The sequence below is a fragment of the Sus scrofa genome, chromosome 8, assembly GCF_000003025.6.
Source record: "Sus scrofa isolate TJ Tabasco breed Duroc chromosome 8, Sscrofa11.1, whole genome shotgun sequence".
Lineage (NCBI taxonomy): Eukaryota > Metazoa > Chordata > Mammalia > Artiodactyla > Suidae > Sus > Sus scrofa.
The window spans coordinates 72,094,054-72,121,622 of record NC_010450.4 but is presented as its reverse complement, the minus strand read 5'-3'; the positions used below and the strand labels follow the sequence as shown (position 1 = coordinate 72,121,622).

Genomic DNA, 27,569 nt, shown 5'->3' with positions numbered 1-27,569 from the left:
CTTCATGTAATTGGAATAATCCAGTATGTACTCACTGCATTCTACCTTCTGTGACTCAGCACAGTGTTTCTGCAGTTGATCCATGTTTCTGCCTGTACCAGTAGTCTATTCCTTTTTATGAATGAGCTGTATTTTCTCCTGTGGATATGCCACAGTTTCGTTACCCATTCTCTATTGTCAGACATTTAGATTATTTTCAGCTTAGAGCTATTATGAATACAACTGCTACAAACGTTCCTGTACAAGTCTCCTTATGAACAAGTATTTTCATTTTCCTTTGAGAACCACACTTTTAAATTACTTTAGTTTTATAATAAGCATTGAGATTTACTCTGGACATTCTTCACCCATCATTTTTAAATTTTCTTTTCTAAAATGGGCTATTTTTACATTATTCTACCAAAACATGTCTTTGGGAATTTTGGAATTTGATAGATTAATTTAAGAAAAACTAACATCTTAACATCTTGATAACATTTAGTCTTCCCATTCCAAAACAAACATGCTACATTTTTCCATTTGGTCAGTTGTTCTTTTTTTTTTTTTTTTTTTTTTTTTTTTTTTTTTTTTTAAGTCCTCACCTACGGCATATGGAAGTTCCAGGGGCTAGGAGGTGAATCAGAGCTGCAGCTGCAGCTGCAGCCTACATCACAGCTTCAGCAGGAATCTGAGCCGCATCTGCCACACGCAGCAACACCAGATCCTTAACCCACTGAGTGAGGCCAGGGATCAAATGTTCATCCTCACGGATACTATGTTGGGTTTTTAACCGACTGAGCCACATCAGGAACTCATGAAATGTGGGTTCCATCCCTGGCTCTGCTCAGTGGCTGGGGGTAGGTGCCAATTTCAGTAGTAATAGGAAATCAAACTACCTACAAATTAGTTAGAAATGTGCAACACTTTTTGATACAAATGAAACATTTTACTGAGTAACTTAAAAGAAGACTTTATGTGACTAAGGAGTTCTCTCATGGATACTAGTCAGATTGGTTTCTGCTGCACCACAATGGGAACTCCCTTTTCTAGTTCATCTAATACAAACTATTTTAAACATTTACTTTGTGGAAGATTTTTTTTTTCTCAGAAGAAAATGCAAGGAAAATTGTATTTTTCTAAAGCCTCACTGGAATGCTTTCCAATCCCGCTTTCATGGCCACACTCCCTTATAACCAGTGATTTGCCTACCAACAACTCCAACCCGGAACTCCTTTCTCTTGTGTCAATTACAAAACTTTAGAGAAGTCAACTGTCAATAGGAGAGAATAGGCAAGTGCAACTTATACCAGTCAAGGATGAAAAAGACCATAACAACAACAGCAACAACAGGGTTGTTATTGACTTGTTAGTCACACAAGTATCCATCATCTTTTTCCATAAAGAAGCAGCCACTACACATAAAGCAGCAGCCACCTACACAAACATCCTCTATAGATCCTTTGGTTTTGGGAGTTTTTTATTTTGTTATTAATCAATGAATTTATTACATTTATGTTTGTACAAGGATCATCACAATCCCATTCTATAAGATTTCCATCCCACACCCCCAGCATATCCCCCACCCCCCAACCTCTCTCCTTTGGAAACCATAAGTTTTTCAAAGTCTGTGAGTCAGTATCTGTTCTACAAAGAAGTTCATTGTATCCTTTTTTCAGATTCCACATGTAAGTGATAGCATTTGATGTTGGTGTCTCATTCTGACTTCACTTAGCATGATAATTTCTAGGTCCATTCATGTTGCTAAAAATGCCAGTATTTCGTTCTTTTTAATGGCTGAGTAATATTCCATTGTGTATAGGTACCACATCTTCTTGATCCACTCCTCTGTTGATGGGCATTTAGGTTGTTTCCATGTCTTTTTTTTTTTTTTTCCGTTTTTTTGCCTTTTCTAGGGCTGCTTCCCTCGGCATATGGAGGTTCCCAGGCTAAGGGTCGAATCAGAGCTATAGCTGCTGGCCTACACCAGAGCCACAGCAATGCAGGATCTGAGCCGAGTCTGTGACCCACAACACAGCTCACAGCAACGCTGGATCCTTAACCCACTGAATGAGGCCAGGGATTGAACCCACAACCTCATGGTTCGTAGTCGGATTTGTTAACCACTGCGCCACAATAGGAACTCCTGTTTCCGTGTCTTGGCTATTGAAAATCGTGCTGCAATGAACTTTGGAGTACATGTGTCTGTTCAAGTCATGGTTTTCTCTGGATAGATGTCCAGGAGTGGGATTGCTGGATCAAATGGTAGTTCTATTTTTCTAGAGATCCTTTGGATCTGAGACCATTTTGATCAGCAGATACTGGAATGGAGGACACCAAGGGACTGGAGACACTGGAGAGACCCTTCTCCCTCTTCTCCCAAACGCCACAGATCCCCAGGAGAAGTCAGGGTGGACAGCCAGAGTAGATACCAGGGGGCAGAGGGAGCAACCAGCATCATCAGGGTTCGAGAGGCTCCTGCTCACAGGTGGCCCATCCCCCTACATGGCTTCGCAAAGTGTAAGGTGGCCCTTGTGAAACACTTCCTCACCCATCTGTCTGACACACTTCTTTTTCCTCTTTGTAATCTAACCGGTTCAGCAGCTTACTCACCTGCACAACCTCTGAAGTGGGGAGACATCACTGATTTCCATTTCTCAATGAACAAAAATTTCTCAAACTTGAATCGCCAGCACCCCTGATCTTCTGCAGTGTCAGTCTGTGTTCTGTTAAGATGTTAAATGCATTTCTGTCCTCGGACTCCACTAAAGAATGAACTCCTATCCTCAGCGAAGTAGCAAAAACTTCCCTAGTTTACATATCCTGCTTTCCCAGAACCCTGAAAGTTCATTTCTCAAAATATGGGCAGAATTAAATATAGAGATTCTAGACCCCGATATCTGACAAGGAAGGCACTCTTCCTTCAGAGAAGAGCTTAGGGTCCTCTAAATGTGCCATACTCGGTCTCATTTCTGAAGCGGTCTTATAAGCAACTTTTTAGATTATCCCGATTCCCTAACTAATTGGGCTCTACCGTGGATTTTTGGGTTTTGGTTTTTTTGGTTTTGTTTTGCTTTTTAGGGCCACACCCAGGCTAGAGGTCAAATTGGAGTTGCAGCTGCCGGCCTACGCCACAGCAATGCAGGATCAGAGCTGCCTCTGAGCAGGGCTAGGAATCGAAACCACATCCTCATGGATCCTAGTCAGGTTCATTTCCGAAGAACCACAACGGGAACTCCCTGCCATGGTTTTTAGAGCTTCATTTTGGTTGTTCTCTTCTACCACTTTAAATTTAAGTTCATTAAATCACTACTGAATGCTTACCCTGGTAATAGCTACTTTGTGATTCTTTTTTCTTTCCCTTTTTAAATTTTTCTTCTACTTTTTATTGCCAGAATAAAAGTGGGTTTTTTTCCCTTTACAATTCAGTGATTTTTAATGGAAAATTGTGCATCCATCACTTTGATCTACTTTCAGAGCACTCAGTTCATCACCTCAAAAAGAAATTTTAGAGTTTCTCTCCATTTAGGGTTACTCTCCATTCCCATTCCTAGCCTTAGACAAGGGGTTAATCCATTTTCTGTCTCTGTAGATCTGCCTCTTTGGGACATCTCACATGAATGGAATTACATAATATGTGTTTTATTGTGTCTGGCTACTTTTTTTTTTAATCTCTTTTTCTTTTTTCTTTTTTTTTTTTTTTAGCTCATGGCAACGCCGGATTCTCAACCCACTGAGTAAGGCCAGGGATTGAACCCGCGTCCACATGGATGCTAGTCAGATTCATTTCTGCTGAGCCATGACAGGAACTCCGTGTCTGTCTTCTTTAACTGAGAATCTATTAATTTCTGAGATTAATTTCTGTTGTAACATGTATCAACTGTTGTAACTGAAAATCTGTTAATTTCTGAGATGAATTCATGTTGTAACATGTATCAGGAATCAGGATTCAGTTCTTTTTATTGCTAAATAGTAGTCTATCAGATGGCTATACCACGTTTTGTTTAACCAGTTGATAAGCATTGGGATTTTTTTCCACTTCATGCCTATTGTGAACAATGCAGCTACAAACATCTGTGTCTTTGTATGGACATACATTTTCATTTCTCCTGGATGTCTTTTAGAAACATAATTGTTGGGTAATATGGTCACTCCATGTTTAACATTTGAAGAAACTGCCATCTGTTTTTCCAAAGTGGCTGCATCATTTTACATTCCCACTAGCAGTGACTGGACAGGTCGATTTCTAACCTCCATGAAATGACAGCATAAATAGGACCAACTAAGGAACTTTTGACTGAAGAATGCATCCTTTCCCTTGCTTGAGAGGTGGGAGATTGAGAGATGCTTTTCTTCTATGTACTTTCTGAATCTATTTTCTGTTCCTTAGGCTCCCTGGATCGAGAATGAGCATGAATGTGCTCGGCAATCAACGTCATGAGGTTCAAATGGACACTGACTCGCCAAGATCTCCATTATTACGATGAAATGTTCCTCCCTATGCGCATGCTCTCACTCACACACAAACACACAGGATTTTTTTGTTTGTTTTGTTTTTTTGTCTTTTTGCCTTTTCTAGGGCCGCTCCCTTGGCATATGGAAGTTCCCAGGCTAGGGGTCTAAGAGGACCTGTAACCGCTGGCGTGCGCCAGAGCCACAGCAACACAGGATCCGAGCCACATCTGTGACCTACACCACAGCTCAGGGCAACACTGGATCTTTAACCTGCTGAGCAAGGCCAGGGATAGAACCCACAACCTCATGGTTCCTAGTTGGATTTGTTAACCACCCTGTCACCACGGGAACTCCAACCACACAATTTTAAGAAAATGCTTATTTCCCACTAACACAAAGAAGTGAATACTTATCTTCCTTATCTTCTCTTTTATTTTCACCTATTTATCTTGGCCACACCCATGGCATGTGGAAGTTCCCAGGCCAGGGATCAAACCCATGCCACAGCAGCAACTCAAGCCACTACAGTGACAATGCTGGATCCTCAACCTGATGCTCCATAGGACAATACCTTTTTTTTTTTTTAAAGATTTTTTTCTTTATTTTATAAGCTAATTGTGTCGGGATTTTAAAAATTTTTTTGCCATTCCCCCCCCAGCCGACTCCACCCCAGGCATGCAGCAGCTTGATGTGGGATCTCAGTTCCAAGACCAGAGATTGAACCCAGGCCACAGCAGTGAAAGCACCAAATCCTATCCACTACACCACCAGGGAATTCCCATCTTCTCTCTCCCTCTCTCTCTTTTTTAATAGAAAATATGCTTATTGCTCTATTACTCAGAGTTCAGACTGCTATAAAAGTGCTTTTTCTGGAGGAAGGAACAATGCCTTTTGCATTATTATATTCAAATAGAAACACAATAAAGAGAAGACCAGAAGCATGTTTAGTTTCTCTGGAGTTGCCAGTTTCATATAGCTGACAACATGGATTATATCACATAAAATGTATCCATTATCCTATCCATTCAAGATAAAGTTGAAGTTTAAGAGAGACTAATGGCCGTCACATGAACCTACTGTGTGTCAGTCCTCAGTGAAGTCAAGCAAAAACAAGGAAATTGGGAAGAGACAACATAGGGAGTCAAAGAATTTATACTGTGGGGAAATGGCTCCACAAGAAAAGAAGCTTCTTGTATAGAATTTGGCAGTGGCACCAGTTATACCAGGAAACTACATTTCAGTGTTGAAAAGTTATTCTGTTATTTGGGGGTTGAGATAGAGTATGTTCTATTTCATTGTTTGCTTAGGTGCCAAACTTCACACCACTGCCAGGTTATACTGTCAAATATCTTAGACTAAAAAATAGTACAGGAATTCCCATCGTGACGCAGCGGAAACGAATCCAACTAGGAACCATGGGCTGTGAGTTCGATCCCTGGCCTCGCTCAGTGGGTTAAGGATCCAGCATTGCCCTGAGCTGTGGTGTAGGTCGCAGATGCGGCTCGGATCCCGCGTTGCTATGGTTGTGGGCTCTGATTTGACCCCCAGCCTGGGAAACTCCATATGCCGAGGGTGCGGCCCTAAAAACGACAAACGATGAAAAAAAAAATAGTATGTTGTTTACTTTTCTTCACGTGCTATGTTTACAGAATGAATTGAGAAAGAAAAAGAACATAAAATTCTAGAAAAGAAACTATGCTCCGAGAGCCCTCCCCACACCAGATATAATTTTCTCTGTTCTGCTCAGGGGGCCACATTTTCCTTAACCACTAACTTACGGAACCTATGGAATAAAAGAACCTATGGAACACAAGAGAGACTGGATCTGCCTCTCAGAGGGGAGGGGAAAGTCTCATGGTGCTTGACTGATACAGAAAAATGAAGCAAGAATAAAAACAATGAGGCTCAACGAAGCATTTGATGGAGGGAAAAAAAAACAGAAAGGCAGGCCCATCACTGAGAGGGTAGAGGATGAAAGAGAGAATTACAAAACATCGTACCTAAGAATAAATTTCTCCTTTTCTTAGTATCCAAGGACATGCAAGGTCTAAGAAACTATGGGATTCCTCCTGCTTGAATTCCAGAGCAGAGTGGAAAGACCATAGGCTTTGGGAACAGATCTACATTAGATTTTTTTTTCTTCTTTTTTAGGGCGGCACCTGTGGCAGATGGAAGTTCCTGGGCCAGGGGTTGAATCAGAGTTGCAGCTACCAGCCTACCCCACAGCCACTGCAACACCAGATCCTTAGCCCACTGAGCGAGTCCAAAGATCGAACCCACATTCTCACGGACACTGTGTCGGGTTCTTAACCTGCTGAGCCATGACAGCAACTTCTACATTAGATCTTAGGTTCTGGCTTTCACTCAGTAAGCATTCTCTACTTGGTGGTTATCTGGGTTTGGGTTTCCCCGAAGCAGACTCTGAGACAAGAATCAAAAGCAAGGAGTTTCTCTGGGAAGTAAAGAAAACTGAAAGGAAAGTGGGCAAAAGAAGCAGGAAAAGGAAGGCAGACACATTATCAAGGCAGCTATAAGGGTTGCATAAGGCAATTCGCAGGCTAGGGGTCAAATTGGAGCTGCAGGACCTCGTGGGCTTAGCCCACCCAAAGGATGAAAGGGCTAGGCTGTCCATCTTCTGACTCCCCTCGGTCATGGGTTGAGGGTCACTCCCAGAGTCATTAACCAAAGGGGAGGCAAAATAAAGTCCCTAAGCAAAAAAAAAAAAAAAAAAAAAAAAAAAAAAAAAAAAAAAGGAGATGCTGACAATTGTACCGGAAGTCTAATCTTTTTGCAGAGCAGTGAAAGGTGTGTGACAGCAGCTAGATCAGTTTCAAGTGATATAAAAAGAAACAGGGATGGGAGCTCCCATTGTGGCTCAGTGGTAATGAACCTGACTAGTATCCATGAGGACATGGGTTCGACCCCTGGCCTTGCTCAGTGCGTTAAGGATATCATGTTGCCATGAGCTGGGGTGTAGGTGGCATAGGTGGCTCAGATCCCTGCATTGCTACGGCTGTGGCATAGGCCAGCAGCTGCAGCTCTAATTTGACCCCTAGCCTGGGAATTTCCTTATGCCACATATGCAGCTGAAAAGGAAAAAGAGAGAGAGAGAGAGAAAGAAACAGGGAATATATTTCATCTTTTGGGTGCAAGAATCTTGTTTGCTGTTGTTTCTCCAATTCTGTCATATTGGAGGCATTCAATAAATATAAAGTTTAAATAATGTGCTACCGAATGTATGAAATAATTTAGCTTTACATCCTGACTCCATCTTTTGTGAAAAATCTCTTTTCTCATATACAAAACCAAATCTCATTCTGTGAAATAATAAATGAAAATCTAAAATAGTGCCAGACTCACAGCCAGAACTGAGTAAGTATAAATATTGATATTATGTATCCATGTCCTCCCTTCTTTAGTTTGCTTCCCTGACAGGGAGGAAAGTTGGCTATAGCCCTTGATGGTGCCACGTTCAGAAATCTGCAATAAGTCTTGGCTCACTGGAAGGGCCCACCCCAACGACTGCTTCTTAAAGGTTAAATGCATTAACTTGCATATGTAGTGGAAGCTGTGATAGCAATTGTTTAAGAGAAAGCCCAACCTCTTATTTATTTATTTATTTATTTGTCTTTTGTCCTTTTAGGGCCACACCCACGGCGTTTGGAGGTTCCCAGGCTAGGGGTCCAATTGGAGCTACAGCTGCCAGCCTACACCACAGCCACAGCCACAGAAGATCCAAGCCTCGTCTACCTACACCACAGCTCACAGCAACACTGGATCCTTAACCCACTGAGCAAGGCCAGGGATCAAACTCGCAATCTCATGGTTCTTAGTCGGGTTTGTTAACCACTAAGCCATGGCGGGAACTCCCCAACCGCTTATTTAATTGTAAGTTTTAAGCCAAGAGCACCCACTAGGCAACTATGAATGCAATCCTGAAGAACAAGACTAATTCTTTTAACCTGCCTGCAGTTTATACTGAGGTCAGTGGCTCCTTTTTTGACTTTTTTTTTTTTTTTTTTTTTTTTTTGATCTGCAGTTCATCAGTAATTACTCCAAAGTGAAAATATGAAAAAAATCAAAAATAACAACTTATTTTCTGCCTTTGCATCCCACAAGTCTAGTCCTTCTCCTTTTTTAATGATTTATCTCAACACCCAACATATGTATTTATTTCCAGAACCCAGCCAGGTCCCAAGTCTGAATTCCAGCAGCTCATTTCCTAGTTTCCATGAGACAAGACCTGAAAAATGTGAACTTCTCAGAAGACTGCACACACAAGATGAGAAAATCTTAAATTATACCCATACAACTTCCCCCATTAAAAATTTTAACTTTTAGGAGTTCCGTCGTGGCGCAGTGGAAATGAATCCAACTACGAACCATGAGGTTGCGGGTTCAACCCCTGGCCTCGCTCAGTGGGTTACACATCCCGTGTTACTGTGAGCTGTGGTGTAGGTCGCAGATGTGACTCAGATCTGGCATGCTGTGGCTGTGGCTTAGGCTGGCAGCTGTAGCTCTGATTCTCCCCCTAGCCTGGGAACCTCCAAATGCTTCAGGTACAGCCCTAAAAAGCAAAAAAAAAAAAAAAAAAATTAACTTTTAAAACAACTTGTGGTTACCAAAGGGGACAGTTGGGATTAACAGATACACACTATTATATATGAAATAGATAAACAAGGATCTACTGTATAGCACAGGGAACTATATTCAACATCTTGCAATAATATCTTGTTTATATATGCACAAAAAACAGTTTGCTGTACATCTGAAACATTGTAAATAAACTATGCTTCATTTAAAAAAGTTTTTTTTAACTTTTCAAAGGAGAAGAATAAGACAACTCCAGAAAGGCTATCTTTCTTCTTACCTTCTAGCAAATGTGTGGCTCAGGATATAATTTAACACCCAAAGTAATAGGTACCTGGTCCAGCTAAACCTGAAGAATGCTTACTCCACTTAAATGGCCTGTGTTTTGAGATCTTTTTACAATGTTTGAGATCTCAGAATCCGAGAATCTGTCTGAACCAGGTTTCCAGGTGCCAAAACTGGGTGAGGAATGAGGCCAGCTAAACCAGGACCCTACCGGGCGGCAGTGGCTCTGAGGGTAACCACTGTATGTGGAGGTCCCAGGATTATGCCAAGTAGAGGCTCTGTTAGGAGACCCAGAAACCACGCTTTTCAGGGAAGGTGGGTGCAAGTCATGGGACCAGAGCTGATAGTTGAATGCACGTATTGTCAGCTAAGCAGTAGACAAGCTGCGAGAGCCAAGCGGATGTACTATGCTATGAAACTAGCAACAGCTAGAAACGAACAAACTAAATGAGACCAAGTTTGGTACGAAGGACATTCCTTCTTGAAAGACCATCTGTTGTGTTACTGAGCGCATAACTAGGTCTCTTCACCAAGCTGGGCCAGGGGAGTCATGAACTTGAAGTCTCCAGAAAAAGCAATGCTCTATCAGTTTGAAGCTCAAGTCTGATTGTGACTCAAACATAGGCTTTGATCACTGACCTTACCTGGGGTCAAACTGGGTGATTTTTCCTCCACTGCTGTTCACTCTTTGCAGCCTCTCCTTCTTCACTTTCCCTTTCAGTGTGATATTTTATTCTCTATAATTCTGAAAAGCGCAGTGGGCTAAATAATGCAGTGAGTTAGTTTCCTATCGCTGCTGTAACAAATGACCATAGACTTGGGGGTTCAAACAATGGAAATTTATCATCTGACAGCACTGGAGGTCAGAGTCCATGGATTTTACTGGACTGATAGATGCCTATGATTTCGGCAGAGTTATGTTCCTTTTGGAAGCTCCAGAGGGACATTGTTGCCTTGCCTGCTCTGGCTTCTCAGGGTCACCTGCATTCCCTGACTTTTTTTTTTTTTTTTTTTTTTTTTTTTGTCTTTTTACATTTTTCTAGGGCTGCTCCCATGGCAAATGGAGTTCCCAGGCTAGGGGTCTAATCGGAGCTGAAGCCACTGGTCTACACCAGAGCCATAGCAACGTGGGATCCGAGCCGCGTCTGCGACTTATGCCACAGCTCATGGCAACGCCGGATCCTTAACCCACTGAGTAAGGCCAGGGATCGAACCCGCAACCTCATGGTTCCTAGTCGGATTCGTTAACCACTGTGCCACGACGGGAACTCCCTGCATTCCTTGACCTGTGCCCTACATCATTCTGACCTCTGCTTCCATCTCACTCCTTCCTGACAAGTCTGATCCCTGTATTAACTGGATCCAGCCCCTGTTAGCTTTAACCTGTTTAGTGTTCATTTCATCAATTAGTGTTTCTCCTTGGGTAATGGGTCTGATTTGAGGGTTAAGGTTTTATCATGGCTTAAGCATGTGATGGAGCGTATCCGGCCCAAGAAGTAAGCCCTAGGGTTTAGGCTGCTGGGGAGGGGCCAGTTTAGGGCAATTGAGGAGAGGAGGGCAGGAGAGAAAAACAAAGGGTCAAGAGGATGACTGGGCATGGAGCTAGAAACACAGGAGCTCAGCTGAAAAATCACACAGAGAGGTGAACTGAGACCAAGGTTAGAATCTGGCAGAAATAGGAGCTCCCATCATGGCTCAGTGGTTAATGAAACTGACTAGCATCCATGAGGATGTGGTTTCGATCCCTGGCCTCACTCAATGGGTTAAGGGTCTGTGTGGCTGTGAGCTGTGCTGTAGGTGGCAGACGCAGCTCGGATCTGGCGTTGCTGTGGCTGTGGTATAGGCTGGCAGCAACAGCTCCGATTAGACCCCTGGCCTGGGAATCTCCATACGCAGTGGGTGAAGCCCTAAAAAGAAAAAAAAGAACCTGGCAGAAGTAAAACAGCAGAAAAACAGGGCTTGAGAAGTTTCAGGGAATCCAATTTAATTCTTTTTTTTTTTTTTTTTTTTCTTTTTGCCTTTTCTAGGGCCGCACCCACAGCATATGGAGGTTCCCAGGCTAAGGGTCTAATGGGAGCTGTAGCCACCGGCCTACGCCACAGCCACAGCAACACGGGATCCGAGCCGCATCTTCGACCTACACCGCAGCTCACAGCAACGCCAGATCCTTAACCCACTGAGCAAGGCCAGGGATCGAACCCACAACCTCATGGTTCCTAGTCAGATTCGTTAACCACTGCACCATGACGGGAGCTCCCCAATTTAATTCTGAAGGTTGACATTTCAGGCACACTCCTCATTTCACCTTGCAAGTGACCTTCAAGATGCCATTGAGCTGTCTGACTATCCCACAGTTCACACAGCCCACTTCTTCCCCCAGTTCCTCATCAGATGGGGCAAAGCAGACTGGAGTATTCTTTGGAAGTATTCTTTGGAACTATACAAGGACAACACAGTAACTTTAAAAGGTATTTCTCAGGCTTAAAGTTTAAAAAGTCTTTGGAGTTCCCGTCGTGGCACAGTGGTTAACGAATCCAACTAGGAACCATGAGGTTTTGGGTTCCATCCCTGGCCTCGCTCAGTGGGTTAAGGATCCAGTGTTGCCGTAAGCTGTGGTGTGGGTCACAGACGCAGCTCGGATCCCATGTTGCTGTGGCTGTGGCATAGGCTGGTGGCTACAGCTCTGATTAGACCCCTAGCCTGGGAGTCTCCATATGCCAAGGGTGTGGCCCTGGGAAAAGATTAAAAAAAAAAAGTTTAAAAAGTCTTGGATCAGGCCCTAGCCACTTTTATGACTCCAGTTTCTTAAACTGGAATCTATAAAGTGGGAATAATAATTGCACCTGTACCTCACAGAGTTTTGTGAAGCCTGTGTGAGCCAGTGTGCCAATTACATGCTAGATCTCAGGAACGTAAGTCAACCTGCTATGACAAAAGCAACCCCAGGAAATTTTATTGTTTTCAAGTGAAAAATAACCCAACAAATCAACAGTTATGGGGTGGAGGGGGAGAACAGTCTCCCAACTCATCAGAAAGAATATTCACTGCATCACTTAAATCACAATGAATTTTGAGAGTTGTCTTCTGGAAAGCCATGGCCCATTGCAGACCCGGCCAGTTAATAAATGGTAGAAATGAAAGTTATTTGTTTTCACTCTAAGTCCTATAGTGTCTGGGATATATATTTTGGACAGGCTTACCTAAAATGAAAGGGAAAAAGATAACATAGAAATTACGACCCTATGGAATTCCTATCATGGCTCAGTGGTAACAAACCTGACTAGAATCCTTGAGGGTGCTGGTTGGATTCCTGGCCTTGCTCAGTAGGTTAAGGATGTGGTGTTGCCGTGAGCTTCGGTGTAGGTCACAGAGGTGGCTCAGATCCTGCATAGCTGTGGCTGTGGTGTAGGCCAGCAACTGCAGCTCCAGACTGACTCCTAGCCTGGGGACCTCCATATGCCAGGGGTGCGGACCTGAAAAGAAAAGAACAGAACTGCAACCCTAAATCAATACAGACAAAACAAAGACATTGAAAAATAAAGACGTTATTTAGCTAGATCATTTGAATCTCTAAGGTAAAATGCAGTTTGAGATGAAGAAGAATAAAATGAATAAATGCATGAATGGCTGGGGAATGAAAAAATGCAGTTGACTTAAGAGTAAATTCAGGCTCAGATCCCCGGGCAGCAAGTTCTGCACATCAGTCAAGTTAGAAATGCCTCCTCTGAAGGCAGGAAAGAATCGTCACTTCCATTCTACAGATGGATATACAAGTTTTCTTTTGTGGGGATAGTCATTAGACGAGAGAACGAAACAGTGCTTAGACTTAGCCGAGTCACTGAAAGGCCGGAAAGTCACAGCATAAGAGATGGATGGATGCCTGAGACAGACCAAGTGGGAGAACAGAGAGAACAGAGAGTCTGCAGCTCTTGGGATCACAGTGTTCACTGTTCGAAAGTACATCAAAGGGAGAGACTGGAAGATTCTGTCTGCGGGTTAGTTAAGAACCAGGATGTCTCTTGGGGTTTTGTCTTTTTCAAAGATTGATAGAAAGTCTCTCACAGTGTGTCTCCAATCACATTGTGGGTTCACTACAATGAGACAAATATTTCTTAAGTTGTGTTCCCTGCAGTGGAGGCAGTGACTTAGGCATCTATTAGCTGGAAAAGAAAGTGAGTTCTTACTGATGCTAAAAGCCATCTGGCACACTGTCTCAGCATGCTACATAAATAAAAGTTATTTCCAACAACATTGATAGCATCGCAAGCTTAGTTTTTGTCTAAAAACACATAGCACTTTAAGTTAGGATGGTTTTTTAAAGGTTAAATTAAAAACAGGAATTTCCTTTATTTCTCAATCAATACAAACATTTTATATATTCAAGACATCAACAAATTGAGAGTCAAACTTAACCTACTTACTAGTTAATTTATTAAAATTAAAATTAATTTTAAAGAATGTGTTTTCTTTCTGGCTGCACAGCACACAGAAGTTCCCAGGCCAGGGCTCAAACCCATGCCATAGCAGAAACCCAAGCCACAGAAGTGGCAGCGCCAGATCATTCACCTGCTGTACCACCAGGGAACTCCTACATTAATTTTTTAAGCAGGGGTTTTTGGTTTTTTTGTTTGTTTGTTTTTTAGGGCCACACCTGTGGCATATGGAGGTTCCCAGGCTAGGGGTAGAATCGGAGCTACAGCTGCTGGCCACAGCCACAGCAACGCCAGATCCCAGCCGCATCTGTGATCTACACCAACAGCTCACGGTAACACCAGCTCCTTAACCCACCAAGCAAGGCCAGGTATCGAATCCGCAACCTCTTGGTTCCTAGTCAGATTTGTTACTGTTGCACCACGACAGGAACTCCTCAGCAGGGTTTTCTAGTATCATAATTGCACACTGCCCTCAGCATCTTTCTAACAAAGACTTTAAAGAAATCCTATTTAATGTTCGTTTGTCTTCCTTCACTAATACATTTTCATTTTCATCAGTTATGCATTGCGGATAAGAGAAAGAAAAGAAGAAAGGAAAGGAGGGAGGAAAGGTTCTTAGCTTCCAGAAGTTAACAGCCTAACAGGGAGCTAGGAAAAGTATAAATGGCCCATCCAGAAAGCAATTATTCTCTCACTAGCTGAGCTTTACACACACACACACACACACACACACACACACACACACACACACAACTTGTTTGCTGTGGCAGAAAACATCTTGGCAAATAGATGAGCGTCATTGTGTCTCAGATTTCTCTCTGTGTAATGAAGTCAGATTAGATAATTGCTGAGTCTTTATAGCACTAACATCCTTTACGTCATTCAACATTTATTGAGCATTTATTGTGTGAGAAATGAGAGCATTTTGCTAGGAGAAGCAGGATGGACAGCCTGAATAAAACTCATTTGGCTTTAAAGTGATTACAATTTAATGGATTTAATGGTCAAATGCAAACACCTACTCGCACTGGAAGACGCATGAATAAAAGGTGCTGGGGACACGAGAGGAAGGAAGACTTGATGCAAACACAGGACAGAGGGGGACGGAATAATAGGGGACCAAACAAAGCAGTTTAAGGACAGCAAACGTGAGGCTACCCTGGTATGAAGGGCACAGGCTGTTAAAGGAAAGAGCAAGAAAGGCAGGGAGAGGACTTCCCTGGTGGCTCAGTGGATTAAGGACCCAGTGTTGTAACTGCTGTAACTTGGGCTGCAGCTGTGGCTCAGGTTTGATCCCTGGCCCAGAAACTTCTGCTTTCCATGGACATAGCCAAAACAAAACAAAACAAAACCAACCAAACAAGAAACAACAACAACAAAAAAGGAGAGAGCCTCAGAAAGAACTGGCTGTTTTATTTTATTTTATTCTTTTTTGGCCACGCCATGGCATGTAGAAGTTCCCAGGCCAGGGATTTAACCTGTGCCACAGCAGCAACCAGAGCCACAGCAGTGACAATGCCAGATCATTATCCCACTAAGCCACAAGGGAATTCTCAGAACTGGCTATTTTAAAGGGTCAACAGTAGGCCGATCTAGCTTAGTTCTTGGAAGGAGATGAAAAAGATGACTTTGGGATGAACTCATTCAACCAGCTCAAGGTTTTAGGAAACTTCCCAAAAGTAAATTTCACATTGAACTCAGAAACCATGGCTCATAAAATAATCTTTGTTTCAGTGCAGAAGAAATGGGCCAAGAGAGAGTGTATGGCTGATGTTGGTACGTTGAAACCAAGGATCACTAAGAAAGCCAGAAGGTTGGAAACTGCTCCATGTGGACAGATGGAAATAGAAAATCCAGAGGTGAGGAAATGCCATCATGGTCATCCAGACAATCTAAGTATGTTCCAAATGAGTCATTTCCTCATCTATGGACTATTTCTATCTCCAAGGCATCTCACAATGCAGTAAGGCAGTACATTTCATCTTGAGATGGCAGGTTGATGGGCAGCTTTGGATGATTCTCTTGAGAGGAAGAGTTATGAAGAGGACTCAGGGATTAGCTCATATCATGGAGGCTAGAAGAACCCAACGAAAGAATCCATTCTAAAATCTGAGTGGTGTCAGCCAGCAAGAAGTCAGGGCACGTGTGTTTGAGGTTAACCTCTGATGTGCCCTAGCAGACCCACCTGCTTATAGATAAAGAATGGAAAGTTGGGGCTGCGATGGGGCAGTGAGCCAAGTCTTGGTAGGGAAGGCTGTGATTTGGATTGACGGGAAGAGGATGATGGTGTTATGGGTGGTAGAAGCAGTTTCAGAGAGGGAGGGGTAACGGTGTGAAAGTTGGAACCAGCAGGATTTATACATGAGATGGCACAAAACAGAGTCCAGCCAGGCCAAAGATACCTCTGGGGGGAGCGGCAGGTAGGAACCAGGAATACGTGCTCTGAGTGTTAATGACGTAAGTACAGTAAGAGACAATGGCTTACCTTCAATTCTGAAGCCCAGGATTTTTCCTTTTTAACACACACAAATTTAAAACATATATAGCAAAGGATTAGTCCCATATTTTACCCAGATAATAGCTCTAGAATCTAGACAGAATCAAATATTTGGTAGGTGAGGGTAATAGGGTGGCAGAGTGTGCCAAGTAGGTGGACTCTGGAGAACCAAGATGTCTGAATTCAAAACCCAACGCTAGCACTTCCTACTGGCTATGAGAGCTTCTGAAAGCTACCCAAACTCTGGGTCTTGGTTTCTCAAGTATAAAACTGGCATAAACCCTTTTGGCTCCCTGAGCAGCACCATGGAGATCAGCAAGAATAAGCAGCTTACAAAAGGCGGCCAAAAGGGAGCCAAGAAGAAAGTGGTTGACTCACGTTCTAAGAAAGGTTGGTATGAGGTGAAGCACCTGCTATGTTCAACGTAAGAAATACCAGGAAAACACTAGTCACGAGAGGTCAAAGAATCAAAATTGCACCTGATGGCCTCAAGAGTCATGTTTTTGAAGTGATGGGATGCATCGCATTCATTGCTGATGTGCAGAATGATGAAGTTGCATTTGAAAATTCAAGCTAATTACTGAAGATGCTCAAAGCAAAAACTGCCTAATTTCCACGGCACAGTTCATAGCCATGACAAAATGTGCTCCCTGGCCAAAAATGGCAGACCATGATTGAAGCTCTTGTTGATGTCAAGACTAATGATGGTTATTTGCTTTGTCTATTCTGTGAGGGCTTTCCTAAAAAAATTCAACAATCAAATTCAAAAGATGTCTTATGCCCAAACAGAAACAGATCCTCCAAAGCTGAAAAAAGATGGTGGAAATCCTGATCCAAGAGGAGGTGCACACAAACGACTTGAAAGAGGTGGTCATTAAATTGATACCAGACAGCATCAGAAAAAGGCTTGCCAATCTATTTATCCACTGCATGATGTCTTTATTAGAGAAGAAAAAATGCTAAAGAAGACCAGGTTTGAATTGGGAAAACTCGCGGAGCAACATGGTGAAGTTCTGGAAAAGCTACTGGGGATGAGACAGGTGTTCAAGTCGAGCAAGCTGATGGATATAAGCCACCAGTCCAAGAATCTGTTTAAAATTCAGACTTTTGGAGTTCCCTGGTGGTACAGGAGGTTAAGGATCCAGCATTGTCATTGCAGTGGCTCAGGTCACTGCTGCTGCTATGGAGGTTCTGATCCCTGGCCTGGGAACTTCTATATGCCATGGGCACAGCCAAAGAAAATCAGACCTTTAATGGTGACAAGGATCTCATTTGTGATTTTAAAAACCTGACAATCATAATATCACCTTCCATGGAGTTGTGGAAATTAAAATGTGATTTTAAAAACCTGACAATAATAATATTACCTTCCTCATAGAGCTGTGGAAATTAAAAAGAGAACACGCGTGGATCTCTTAGAATAGAGCTTGGTACATAGAAAGCACTTCGCAAGTGCCAGCATTTACTGCTGGTTGTTACTGGTTGTTGTTGCTTTTTGTTGGTGTAGCTGTTACCTGATTTATGAATCCTAAGGGCAGGTGTATCCCAACTGCAGGTGGAACTGCTTTCCTCAGCCACAAAACACATCTGAGTCATAATAAAATCATGCTGCCAACTTCCTGAACTATTGAATTACGATCCCTATTTTTTTTTTTAAAGTTACCCTTTCTTTTTGAAGTTCGTAGATTACAGAGGCTGTTTCCTCCACTCCACCTTTCCTTTTCAAAGACATCAAATCCCGAAGAAGGCAATTTGGAAAGGATTTCTTTTATTGCCACCCTTTTATACTCCTTTTCCCCATTCATTCTCCTGCCTCATTTGTACCTAAAGAAAAACGATACTTCATTCATGGTATTGTCATCTATACCTGGCAGCTTAAGCTGCTTTGTATAAGTGTACGTGCCTTTCAAATGTAAGGCTCAATGTGTGCCATCCCTTTGCTTCATTTACAATGGGAGTCACCCTACATTAGGGGAATAGTGAACTTTGGGCTAGCAGCATATGAGCTAAGGTGCACTTGTTTCATCATCCTAGAAAGAAGATCTGGGATACACACAACCAGCAACTAAAGTTTACTTTTGTCTCATCCCTGGGACTATCTTAATTATGTGGATGTTCATCCTTGTTCAAATGTCCCGTGGGTTGACAGAATGATGCCTTCTCCCCTTCCCCAAAGACATGCACATTCTAATCCCTGGAACCTGTGAATACTTTAGATGACGTGGCAAAGGGGAATCAAGGTTGCAGAGAGACTTAAGGTCATTACTCAACTGATCTTAAAATCGGGATATTATCCCAGTAAACCCCCAGCATCGGAAGAGGGAGGCAGAAGTCAGAGAGCTGAATAATGCAGTGCAAGAGGGACTCAACCTGCCATTGGTGGTTTCGAAGACAGAGGAAGCCAGGACCATGAGCCGGGGAAGGCAGACAGCCTTTAGAAGACGGAAAAGGCAGGGAAAGTGCTTCTCCCTGACAGCCTCCAAAAGGAACACAGCCTTGCTGACAGCTGGATGTGAGGCCAGTGAGACCTGTGTTAGACTTCTGACCTACAGAACTATAAGAAGCTTGTGTTGGGAGTTCCCCTCGTGGCACAGCAGAAACGATGCCGCCTAGGAACCATGAGGTGGCAGGTTCGATCCCTGGCCTCACTCAGTGGGTTAAGGATCTGGCATTGCCATGAGCTGTGGTGTAGGTTGCAGATGCGGCTCAGATCCTGCATTGTTGTGGCTGTGGTGTAGGCCAGGGGCTACAGCTCCAATTAGAACCGTAGTCTGAGAACCTCCATGTGCAAGGTGCAGCCCTAAGAAGCAAAAAAAAAAGGGAAGTTTGTTTTGTTTAAGCCACTAGGTTTGTGGTCCTTTTGACAGGAGCCAGGGGCAACGGATACGTGGTCCATCTCAGGAGATCTTCCTGGCGTCTCATCTCATAGGAGGACCCTGCTTCTCTTCTGACACTGCCCCTTTTTCTGTTTTTTTCTCTGCTTATTCATTCAATAGAAGTTATCGAGCACCTATTCTGTGCCAGGCACTCTGCTGGGTCTTGGAAATACAAGATAAATAACACAGAACCTGTGCCTTTTCATTTACTCAACAAATATTTGTGTACCCAGGCTCTGAGTTAGCTGGGGTAGAGATGAAAATAATCCTAGCCTTTCAAGAGGCTCTTAGACTGCTGAGAAGACAGTCAACATAAAAAATCATGATTCTATGTGATAAATGTGGGTTACATGAGTATTGAAGACAGACAAGAAGTTCCCATTGTGGCTCAGTGGGTTAAGAACCCTATATAGTGTCGGTGAGGAAGTGAGTTTGATCCCTGGCCTCGCTCAGTGGGTTAAGGATCTGGCGTTGCCATGAGCCACGGTGTAGGTCAAAGATGCAGTTCCGGTCTGGTGTTGCTACGGCTGTGGTGTAGGCCGGCAGCTGCAGCTCAAATTCAAACCTTAGCCTTGGAACTTCCATATGCAGCAGGTGTGGCTGTAAAGAGAAAAAAAAGAATAAGCTAGGCCACCTAACCCAGCTTGATGAAGTCAGGAAAACTTCAGCAAGAGGAAGAAATAGAGCTTGGATGAATATGAGTTTTCCAGACAGACGGGATGAGGGGAGAGATTCAAGAACTTTAAAGCAATGCAGCACTTGAAATCTAGCTAATGGATATGAGAAACAGAATTTAAAAGTATATTTCCTTTCAGGTATTTATTTTTTTTTCTTTCTAGGGCTGCACATACGGCGTATGGAAGTTCCCAGGCTAGGGGTCAAATCAGAGCTACAACTGCCAGCCTCTGCCACAGCCACAGCAACGCCAGGTCCAAGCTGCATGTGCAACCTACACCACAGCTCAGGGCAATGCTAGATTCTTAACCCACTGACCAGGGCCAGGGATCAAACCCAAATCCTCATGGATACTAGTCAGGTTCGTTACTGCTGAACCACAACGGGAACGCCTCTAGTTTTTTATTTTTTAATGGCTGCATCCTTGGCACATGGAAGTTCCTGGGCCAGGGACTAGATCTGAGCCTCAGCTGCAACCTACGCCTCAGGTGTGACAACACTGATCCTTTAACCCACTGCTCTGGACCTGCATCCTCAAGGAGACCAGCTGGGGTTCTTACCCCCCTGAGCCACAACGGGAACTCCCCTTTTAGTTACTTTTAATTGAAATGGAAATAGCCATATGTGGCTGGTAGCTACTATGCTGGAGAGAGTAGACTGCCCCAGATTACATCCTTGAAAGGAAAGAGATTGCCTTCTGCTTCCTCTTTTTTCACTTCTTACTGTCTGGAAAGCTGATGTTATGACAAATCGCCATGGACCAGGCAGACAGGGCATCACTCCAGGGATGGAAGTAAGAAAGTAGAAGGGACTAGGGTCCCTGACCCATGTGGTCATCTTTCAGTTTGGCTTACATTCAGATTTGTCATGTGAGAGAGAGAAAAATTCCTATATTGTTTAAGCTGTTGTTATTTTGGATCTTTGTATAGCCTGTATCCTAATACAGCATCTCTTAGAATAATGAAAAGCTGAGTTCCCATCAAGGAAATGAATCTGATCAGTATCCATAAGGACTCAGGTTCGATCCCTGGCCTCGCTCAGTGGGTTAAGGATGCAGTGTTGCCATGCGCCATGGTGTGGGTCTCAGACTCGGTTCAGATCTGGCATTGCTGTGGCTGTGGCTGTGGCAGGTGGCTACAGCTCCAATTCAACCTCAGGTGCAGGCATCAAAAAAAAAAAAAAAAAAAAAAAAAGAAGAAAAAGAAAAGAAAAGAAAAGCAACGTCATAATCTTTGCAGAGATTTTTGAGCTTTTTCTGTGTATCAGATCCTATGCTAACTATTCTAAATGCACAGTATCATTCAATCCTCACACATTCCAATAAGGGAAATAATTGTTTACCCTCTTTCTGCAGATAAAATGGAGCCTTAGCACAGCGGCTCATTAGTGGTAGGATTAGGCCTGTCTGACAGCAAACTGTATTCACGTAAACAGATACATAAAATCCTATTAAAGACCAGGCAAACTGAATATAAATCAGAGTTTTAAAATGCAGAGATGTTATTTATGTCTGTGGCAGATATTCTCAGCTGTTTACCTAATACTCATTCCCTCTTTCTTCCTGAAACAGACCCTCGATTTGTTCAAATAGTGGGTAGAGGTTTCCTTGACATCAGGAAGGCTGAGTTTCTACTACAGAACCCAGGAGAGAAATCCTGACTGGTCTAAACTAGTCATGGTAATATCATTCCCTTGGCCAGTAATCGGTCTAAGGATAGTTATGCGACACAGTTCTGGTCAATGAGATGTAAGCACGAGTTTCACAGGGAGGTTGTCCCTCTTCAAATAAAAATTCCAAATCCTGCCCAGAATGAAGATGCAATGCTGGAGGTGTGGCATCCATCTTGCAACCATGAAGACAAAAGCCAACATCATAAAAAGGCAGAAGGGACGTTCTCGACTTTATTAAGCTGCCTCTCCTCGCTTGGACAGCCTAACTCCAGACTGCTTTTGTTTTTGTTTGTTCATTTGTTTTGGCTGTGCCCATGGCATGCAGAAGTTCCCAGGCCAGGGATCGAACCCACACCACAGTTATAACCAGAGCCACAGCAACAGAAACACCTTAACCCACTAAACCATAAGGGAACTCCTAGATATCTTGTAACAGGAGAAAAACTAAGCCCATTTACTTAGGCCACTATCAGTTGGGTTTCCAGTTACTTATAGGTGGAAGCCTTCCTTATGAATACACATATATGTAAACATATCTTGTTTTCTTAGGAAAGACAAGGAAAAGTCACACAGCTTACAGTAATAACCTGCACACTCTTGGCTCACTGCTGGAAACCAATTCCCACTGGCTCACCCACAATAAGAATCATTTCAGACTCCCCTAAAACACGCATTTGGTGGAATATGAAAACTAACCTTAAATAGGTAACCAAACTCAGGCAAAATGCATATTTAACTCTTTCCCACCTTCAAACCAGAAAAAAATTTTCGCCTCAATTACCAGTGTTTCTTGAGTAATGCACTTATATTCCATTATTTTTGATTGCTAATATTCTGAAATTTTAAAAGAAATCTCTGCACGGTTTCTTAATCTCTGTAGTTTCAGAGAAAAACAGAAACACTAAACCTACGGCATAAAATGGATTCATGCAATGGGCGTACGTATCCTCACCAAGAGAAATGAAGAACCAAGGCACGCTGCGGGATGGCTAAGGTTTAAAAATTGGCTTAAATGCATAGATAAAGAAGAGAGGCAAAAATGCTGTTTTGCCCTGGAATCATACTGAAGGCTGATTTAATTCTCCTCTCTGAATGTGCAAAAAGCAAAAAATAATATTGATGCAATTGATGATCCAGAATTACAAATTCTAAAATATTTTAGAATGCTAGATATTTTCAGTTGAAAGAAGAGCAGATATTTCTCTAGCCATATGCCAAATAAAAGTGCACATATACAGATACCCAGTCTGCCACCACCTTAGCTGTGCTGTTAATCTTTAATCTGATTCATAACTGAAAAGATCATGTGGTAGCTTGTTTGATACTATTTCATTCACAAAAAGAGATTAGCCATCAAACAAGCACATTTTCCTCTGGGATTTCACCAAATAAAGGCGCTAGACACATTTTTCTTTCACATGCCAAGCCAGGCAAAATATTTCCAGATACAATCAGAAAGGTCACGAAACAGCAAAGCAGGCACTCTTCAGGCACTCCTTGGCCTTATTTTTGTGTTTTTGACAGATCTGGCAAAAGGTGAACAAAAGCAATTTGAAGACAGTACTGGAAAAAGAAGCATACCTTAGAGATGATTAATGGTTCTCCGTGCTCCAGGCCACCTTTCAAAGTAAAACCCCAAGGAGCTCCTCCCTGCAGGAAAGCTTCCAGATAAATGTACCTGGCCCTGGGGGGCCTGTTCGGGTTCAGGGTGGCACTGGTTTCCTCGAAGTTCTCCTTGGTCATCATGCCAAACACATGAGCCGGAGAGTTAAATTTTAAACAGATTCAGGCAGGCGCTTCTTCTAGAGTACAATATGCCATCCTTTGGGACCCACACTGGCAAAAGAAAAGTTTTCAGAAACTGTTTCTTTCCGATGGAAAATGTTCTTCCGACCTTAACGCCAAGATGCTGAGCCAGAATTTCTCATTTCAACATTTCTGAATGTAACCTCTCCTCCTGGAATTCCTGGTTCTCACTGAAGCCCCCAACTGATGTTATGTTTCTCCATTCTGTTCAAAAAACTTCTTTCAGAGTTACTCTCAAGACCGCTTTTATTTCACACCTACACACACCCAAACTTTTCCTGTACATTTTACAGAGAAACTTAAAAATCACCTTACAAATAGTAAGAAAATTGCCAAAACTCAACTGAATACCTCAGTTTTGATTGATTATCAACCCTTTCTTCCTCCCCCGAGTGAAATTTACCATTACAATAGCCTCCCCTAGCCCCAGAAGTAGCTTTAAAAGAAAGAAAGCACTTACTATGCTTCTGCTGGCTTCAGAATTTTCTAACGTGTCCCAAAGAGACAGAGAAGCTGCGCTAACACTTCTGGCCCAGGTTTTCCAGCAATAAGTTCATAGTTTGTTTCTTGCAAAAAGGAAAAATAAGTTTTTGCAGAATGTAAGGGGAAGGAAAAAAAAAAAAAAGGAAATTAACCATCGGTGGGAAAAAAGATCCAGGAGGCAGCTCAGTTCTTCGGTATTTTCAGGGATGATCAGCCACCGCTGCTACCCAGGCAGCCACTTGCCTCCTCTGAGAAGAAAGAGTAAGGAAGTGAGAGGAAATGGATTAAGGCAAACAGAGGCACCGCAACCTTTCTGCACAGTAAGCAGTGCTCTGCGGAATTCAACTCACCACAAAGACCTGACCAATCAAAACAGCCTTACAGTTGATAAAAGGTAGACAGTTAAAAATACCATACAGATGGCTAATTAGCAAGGAGCAGAAAATAGTTGCCACACGAGCCCCACCTTGTTCCAATTAAAGCAGAATCCTTGGGGGCGAGCCGTAGGTATTGACATTTTTCTAAAATGCAGGGCAATGCTGCTGTGCAGCCAAGTTTGCGAAGTAGTGCCCTGAGCGGTTTTGGTAAACATTTAAGTAGGGGTCAAGGTGGTGGCACAAGGGCTTTATTTTGTTCATTAGAAAATGCCAATAGAATAAATGTCCAGCTTCTCATCTGGAAATCATCCGATCAAATTTCTGCTTGTTGGATTCAATACAAACAAGAGGCAGACTTTCTTCTATATTTTAATTGTTATCTATTTCAAACCTGTGTGTTATCCATTCTTCAAATGAAAAGAAATATTTAATGCCTGGCAAACAGTAGGCACGCCAGGCAGAATGTTGTTCTGATTTCAGGTTAGTAATGGAATTTTGTAATAATGTTACATAACATCTCACAGGAATACTCTCTGTTAAAAATTTAAACAGTGCTGAGAAAACTGTATCTTTTACCCGGAAGCCTTAGCTATCAAGTTATTGGAACAATTTAGAATTACTTCTTCTGTTTGTTTTTATTTTTTTATTTTTTTAGAATCACTTTCAAAGGATATTTTGCTGAAATGCTTTCTGTTTAAAAATACATGATAATGTGAATTATGCTGGAAACTGAGGTTTTGCTATCAATTTAATTTTGGTGTTTGTGCCTATAGTTAATGAAAAGTTAAATATTAGAGAAGAGATATACCATGCAAAGAAGTCATGACAATATTTAATGCACAACACCTGACAAGTGTTATTTGCTTTTCAGTAGTAACTCCATCCATAGGGCTCAGAGATTGAAAAAAAAAATTGTAAAAAGTCATTTTAATGTAATGATAGTACTTTAGTGGAAACAAATGTGTACAAAATAGAAGCATAAGGTAAATGTTGTCTGATTCTCAAGAAGTAATTTGTGCAATTTTTATTGGGGCTTCCTTTTGCAGCCTAGTTTATAAATTAAGAATAAAGGCAAAACCTTGGCTTTTCTTTCACTCTAGTATTTAAATAAAATCGTAAGTAGATGAAGAGGTTTTTTTTTGAAAAATTTTTTTTGTGGCACTTGTGATTTTGCTCCTAAATTCATTTTGTAAAAAATGAGATTTCACAGAATCAACATTTAATATTAAAAGCAAAAAGGATATATGGCTGGGCCACTTTGCTGTAGAGCAGAAATTGGTACAACACTGTAAATCAACTATACTTTAGTCAAAAAATAAATTTTAAAAAATATGAAAAGTAATGAAGCTCAAACAAAAGGCAAAGTAAAGAACAAGGTAAGCAGTGAATAGAACTCAGGGCTCGCGGACCAAAGAAACCTCTATTTCATTGTATCATCAAAATATTTTAATGAAAAATAATATATAATCTGAAAAAAAAAACATATAGAACTTCATTTGGTGGCTATTCAGTGTAGCAACTGATAGATCGGGGTTAGAATATAATTTTCCCCATCTTACATTGCTCACAATCAAAGAATGTATCCTTGTTTTCAGAGGAAAGGGCACAGAGGCCATGAGAAGCCTAAATAATCTGACCAGAGTCATCTTGCAAGCAGCCTAAATGGGCATAGATTTAAAATTGTCAGATTCCATTGTTAGGAATGGAATCTCAGATTGCATAATTTATGGCAAACTTTCTTTGTGGCCAGCATTGCTAATTCATAAGGATAACCTCTGTTAGGGCCTGTGATTTGACCCAAATTCTAATTAGAGGATGAAATTGGACTCTCCCTCCTCCCCAGGGAGAGAAAGACAACTCTGTTGTCTCAAGGTGTTGCTAGGAGGAGGGACTAAGACTACATCTTAGTATTATTATGAAAATGGCTTTGACCTTGCAAACCCAAAAGGGTCTCAGAGACCAAGATCCCCAGATCCCACTTTGAGAATTGCTATCCTTAACCAGATATCTAAAGCTATCCCACTCTTACCAGTTTGTTGAGCCTATAAACACATGTGTATTTTTTCCTTAAACAGCTAGAGTGGGGTTTCTGTTACTTGCCATTGAAAGTTTTTTTTGTTTTTTTTTTTATTTTTGTCTTTTGTCTTTTTAGGGCCACACCTGCAGCATATGGAGGTTCCCAGGCTAGGGGTCTAATGGGAGCTGTTGCTGCCGGCCTACACCACAGCCACAGCAACGCCAAATCCAAGCTGAGTCTGCGACCTACACCACAGCTCACGGCAACGCCGGATCCTTAACCCACTGAGCAAGGGCAGGGACCGAACCCACAATCTCATGGTTTCTAGTTGGATTCGTTAACCACTGCGCCACAACGGGAACTCCTGAAAGAATTTTAAGTAAACACAGTGACATCCTTGATGGTTCTTCCTGATTCAGGAGACATTTTAGGGAAGTTTAGTGCAGTCTCATAGCAGTGGCTTCAAATCTTGTTCCCTCTCTTTGTTTCCTCTTCCCTTCTTCCTTCTACCTCTAATTTAGAATTACTCCTACTTTCTTATCAAGTTCTTCCCTGTGTGACAAATAGATCCAACACAGCTTACAACTTTACATTCTCTGTATGAAAAAAATCCCCAGTGTTGTAACTGAGTTCATTTTGTTCTGTTACTGTGAAGATGATCCCAGAGCAGAAAAAATATTCAACCATGTTGACTCTCCTATTCTACTGGAATGCTTATATCAATCGCTCTTTTATTTTTTGTCTTTTTAGGGCCGCACCCACAGCCTAGGGAGGTTGCCAGGCTAGGGGTCCATTTGGAGCTGTAGCCACTGGCCTATGCCACAGCCATTAACAATGCCAGATCTGATCCTCGTCTGTGTCCTGCACCCCAGCTCGCGGCAACGCCTGATCCTTAACCCACTGTATGAGGCCAGAGATTGAAACTGCAACCTCATGGATGCTAGTTAGATTCATTTCCGCTGAACCACAAAGGGAACTCCCAAACATTCGCTTAAATGTCATTTGCCTAATCACTGTTATGACTTCTTAGAAATCAGGTATTACTCTATTTAACATCACTTAAGGAAAAATTAATTTGTTCTTTTCAAAATTCTGATTTAATTTGAGTTTTTCATAGCAACATGTATGTCTTTCTTTTCATCTTTTTAAGCATCTTAAATGTGATTTTTAATTTACTGGATTTTTTGAATGCCTTTAAATCGAGTATTTCAAAGATTGAAAACATCACTCGATCGGCTCTGAAAAACAACAAAGTCAGAGTGACATCTAGTGGCTCTTCTGGCTCACTAAATAATCATTAAAGTAACTAGACAATAAATTGTTAAATTGTAGGCTTGGAAGTTTACTTGGTCTTTCTTAGAAAGAATGTCTCGGAACCATTCCGATAAAAATCAACCTTAATTTAAAGTTTGCACACCCTCTTGGGGC

The 27,569-nt window shown here is 42.1% G+C and overlaps 1 protein-coding gene and 1 pseudogene across 1 annotated transcript in view; one reads left to right on the top strand and one right to left on the bottom strand.

The window, feature by feature from the left end:
- The window catches only part of SHROOM3 (shroom family member 3), a 346,309-nt gene extending 322,247 nt beyond the window's left edge, over positions 1 to 24,062 (bottom strand). The window contains 2 exon segments of the mRNA XM_003482418.4: positions 23,040 to 23,294; positions 23,725 to 24,062. Coding sequence (XP_003482466.3) covers positions 23,040 to 23,204 — 165 coding nt within the window. The 5' untranslated portion in view covers positions 23,205 to 23,294; positions 23,725 to 24,062.
- LOC110262127 lies at positions 15,280 to 18,835 on the top strand (annotated as a pseudogene).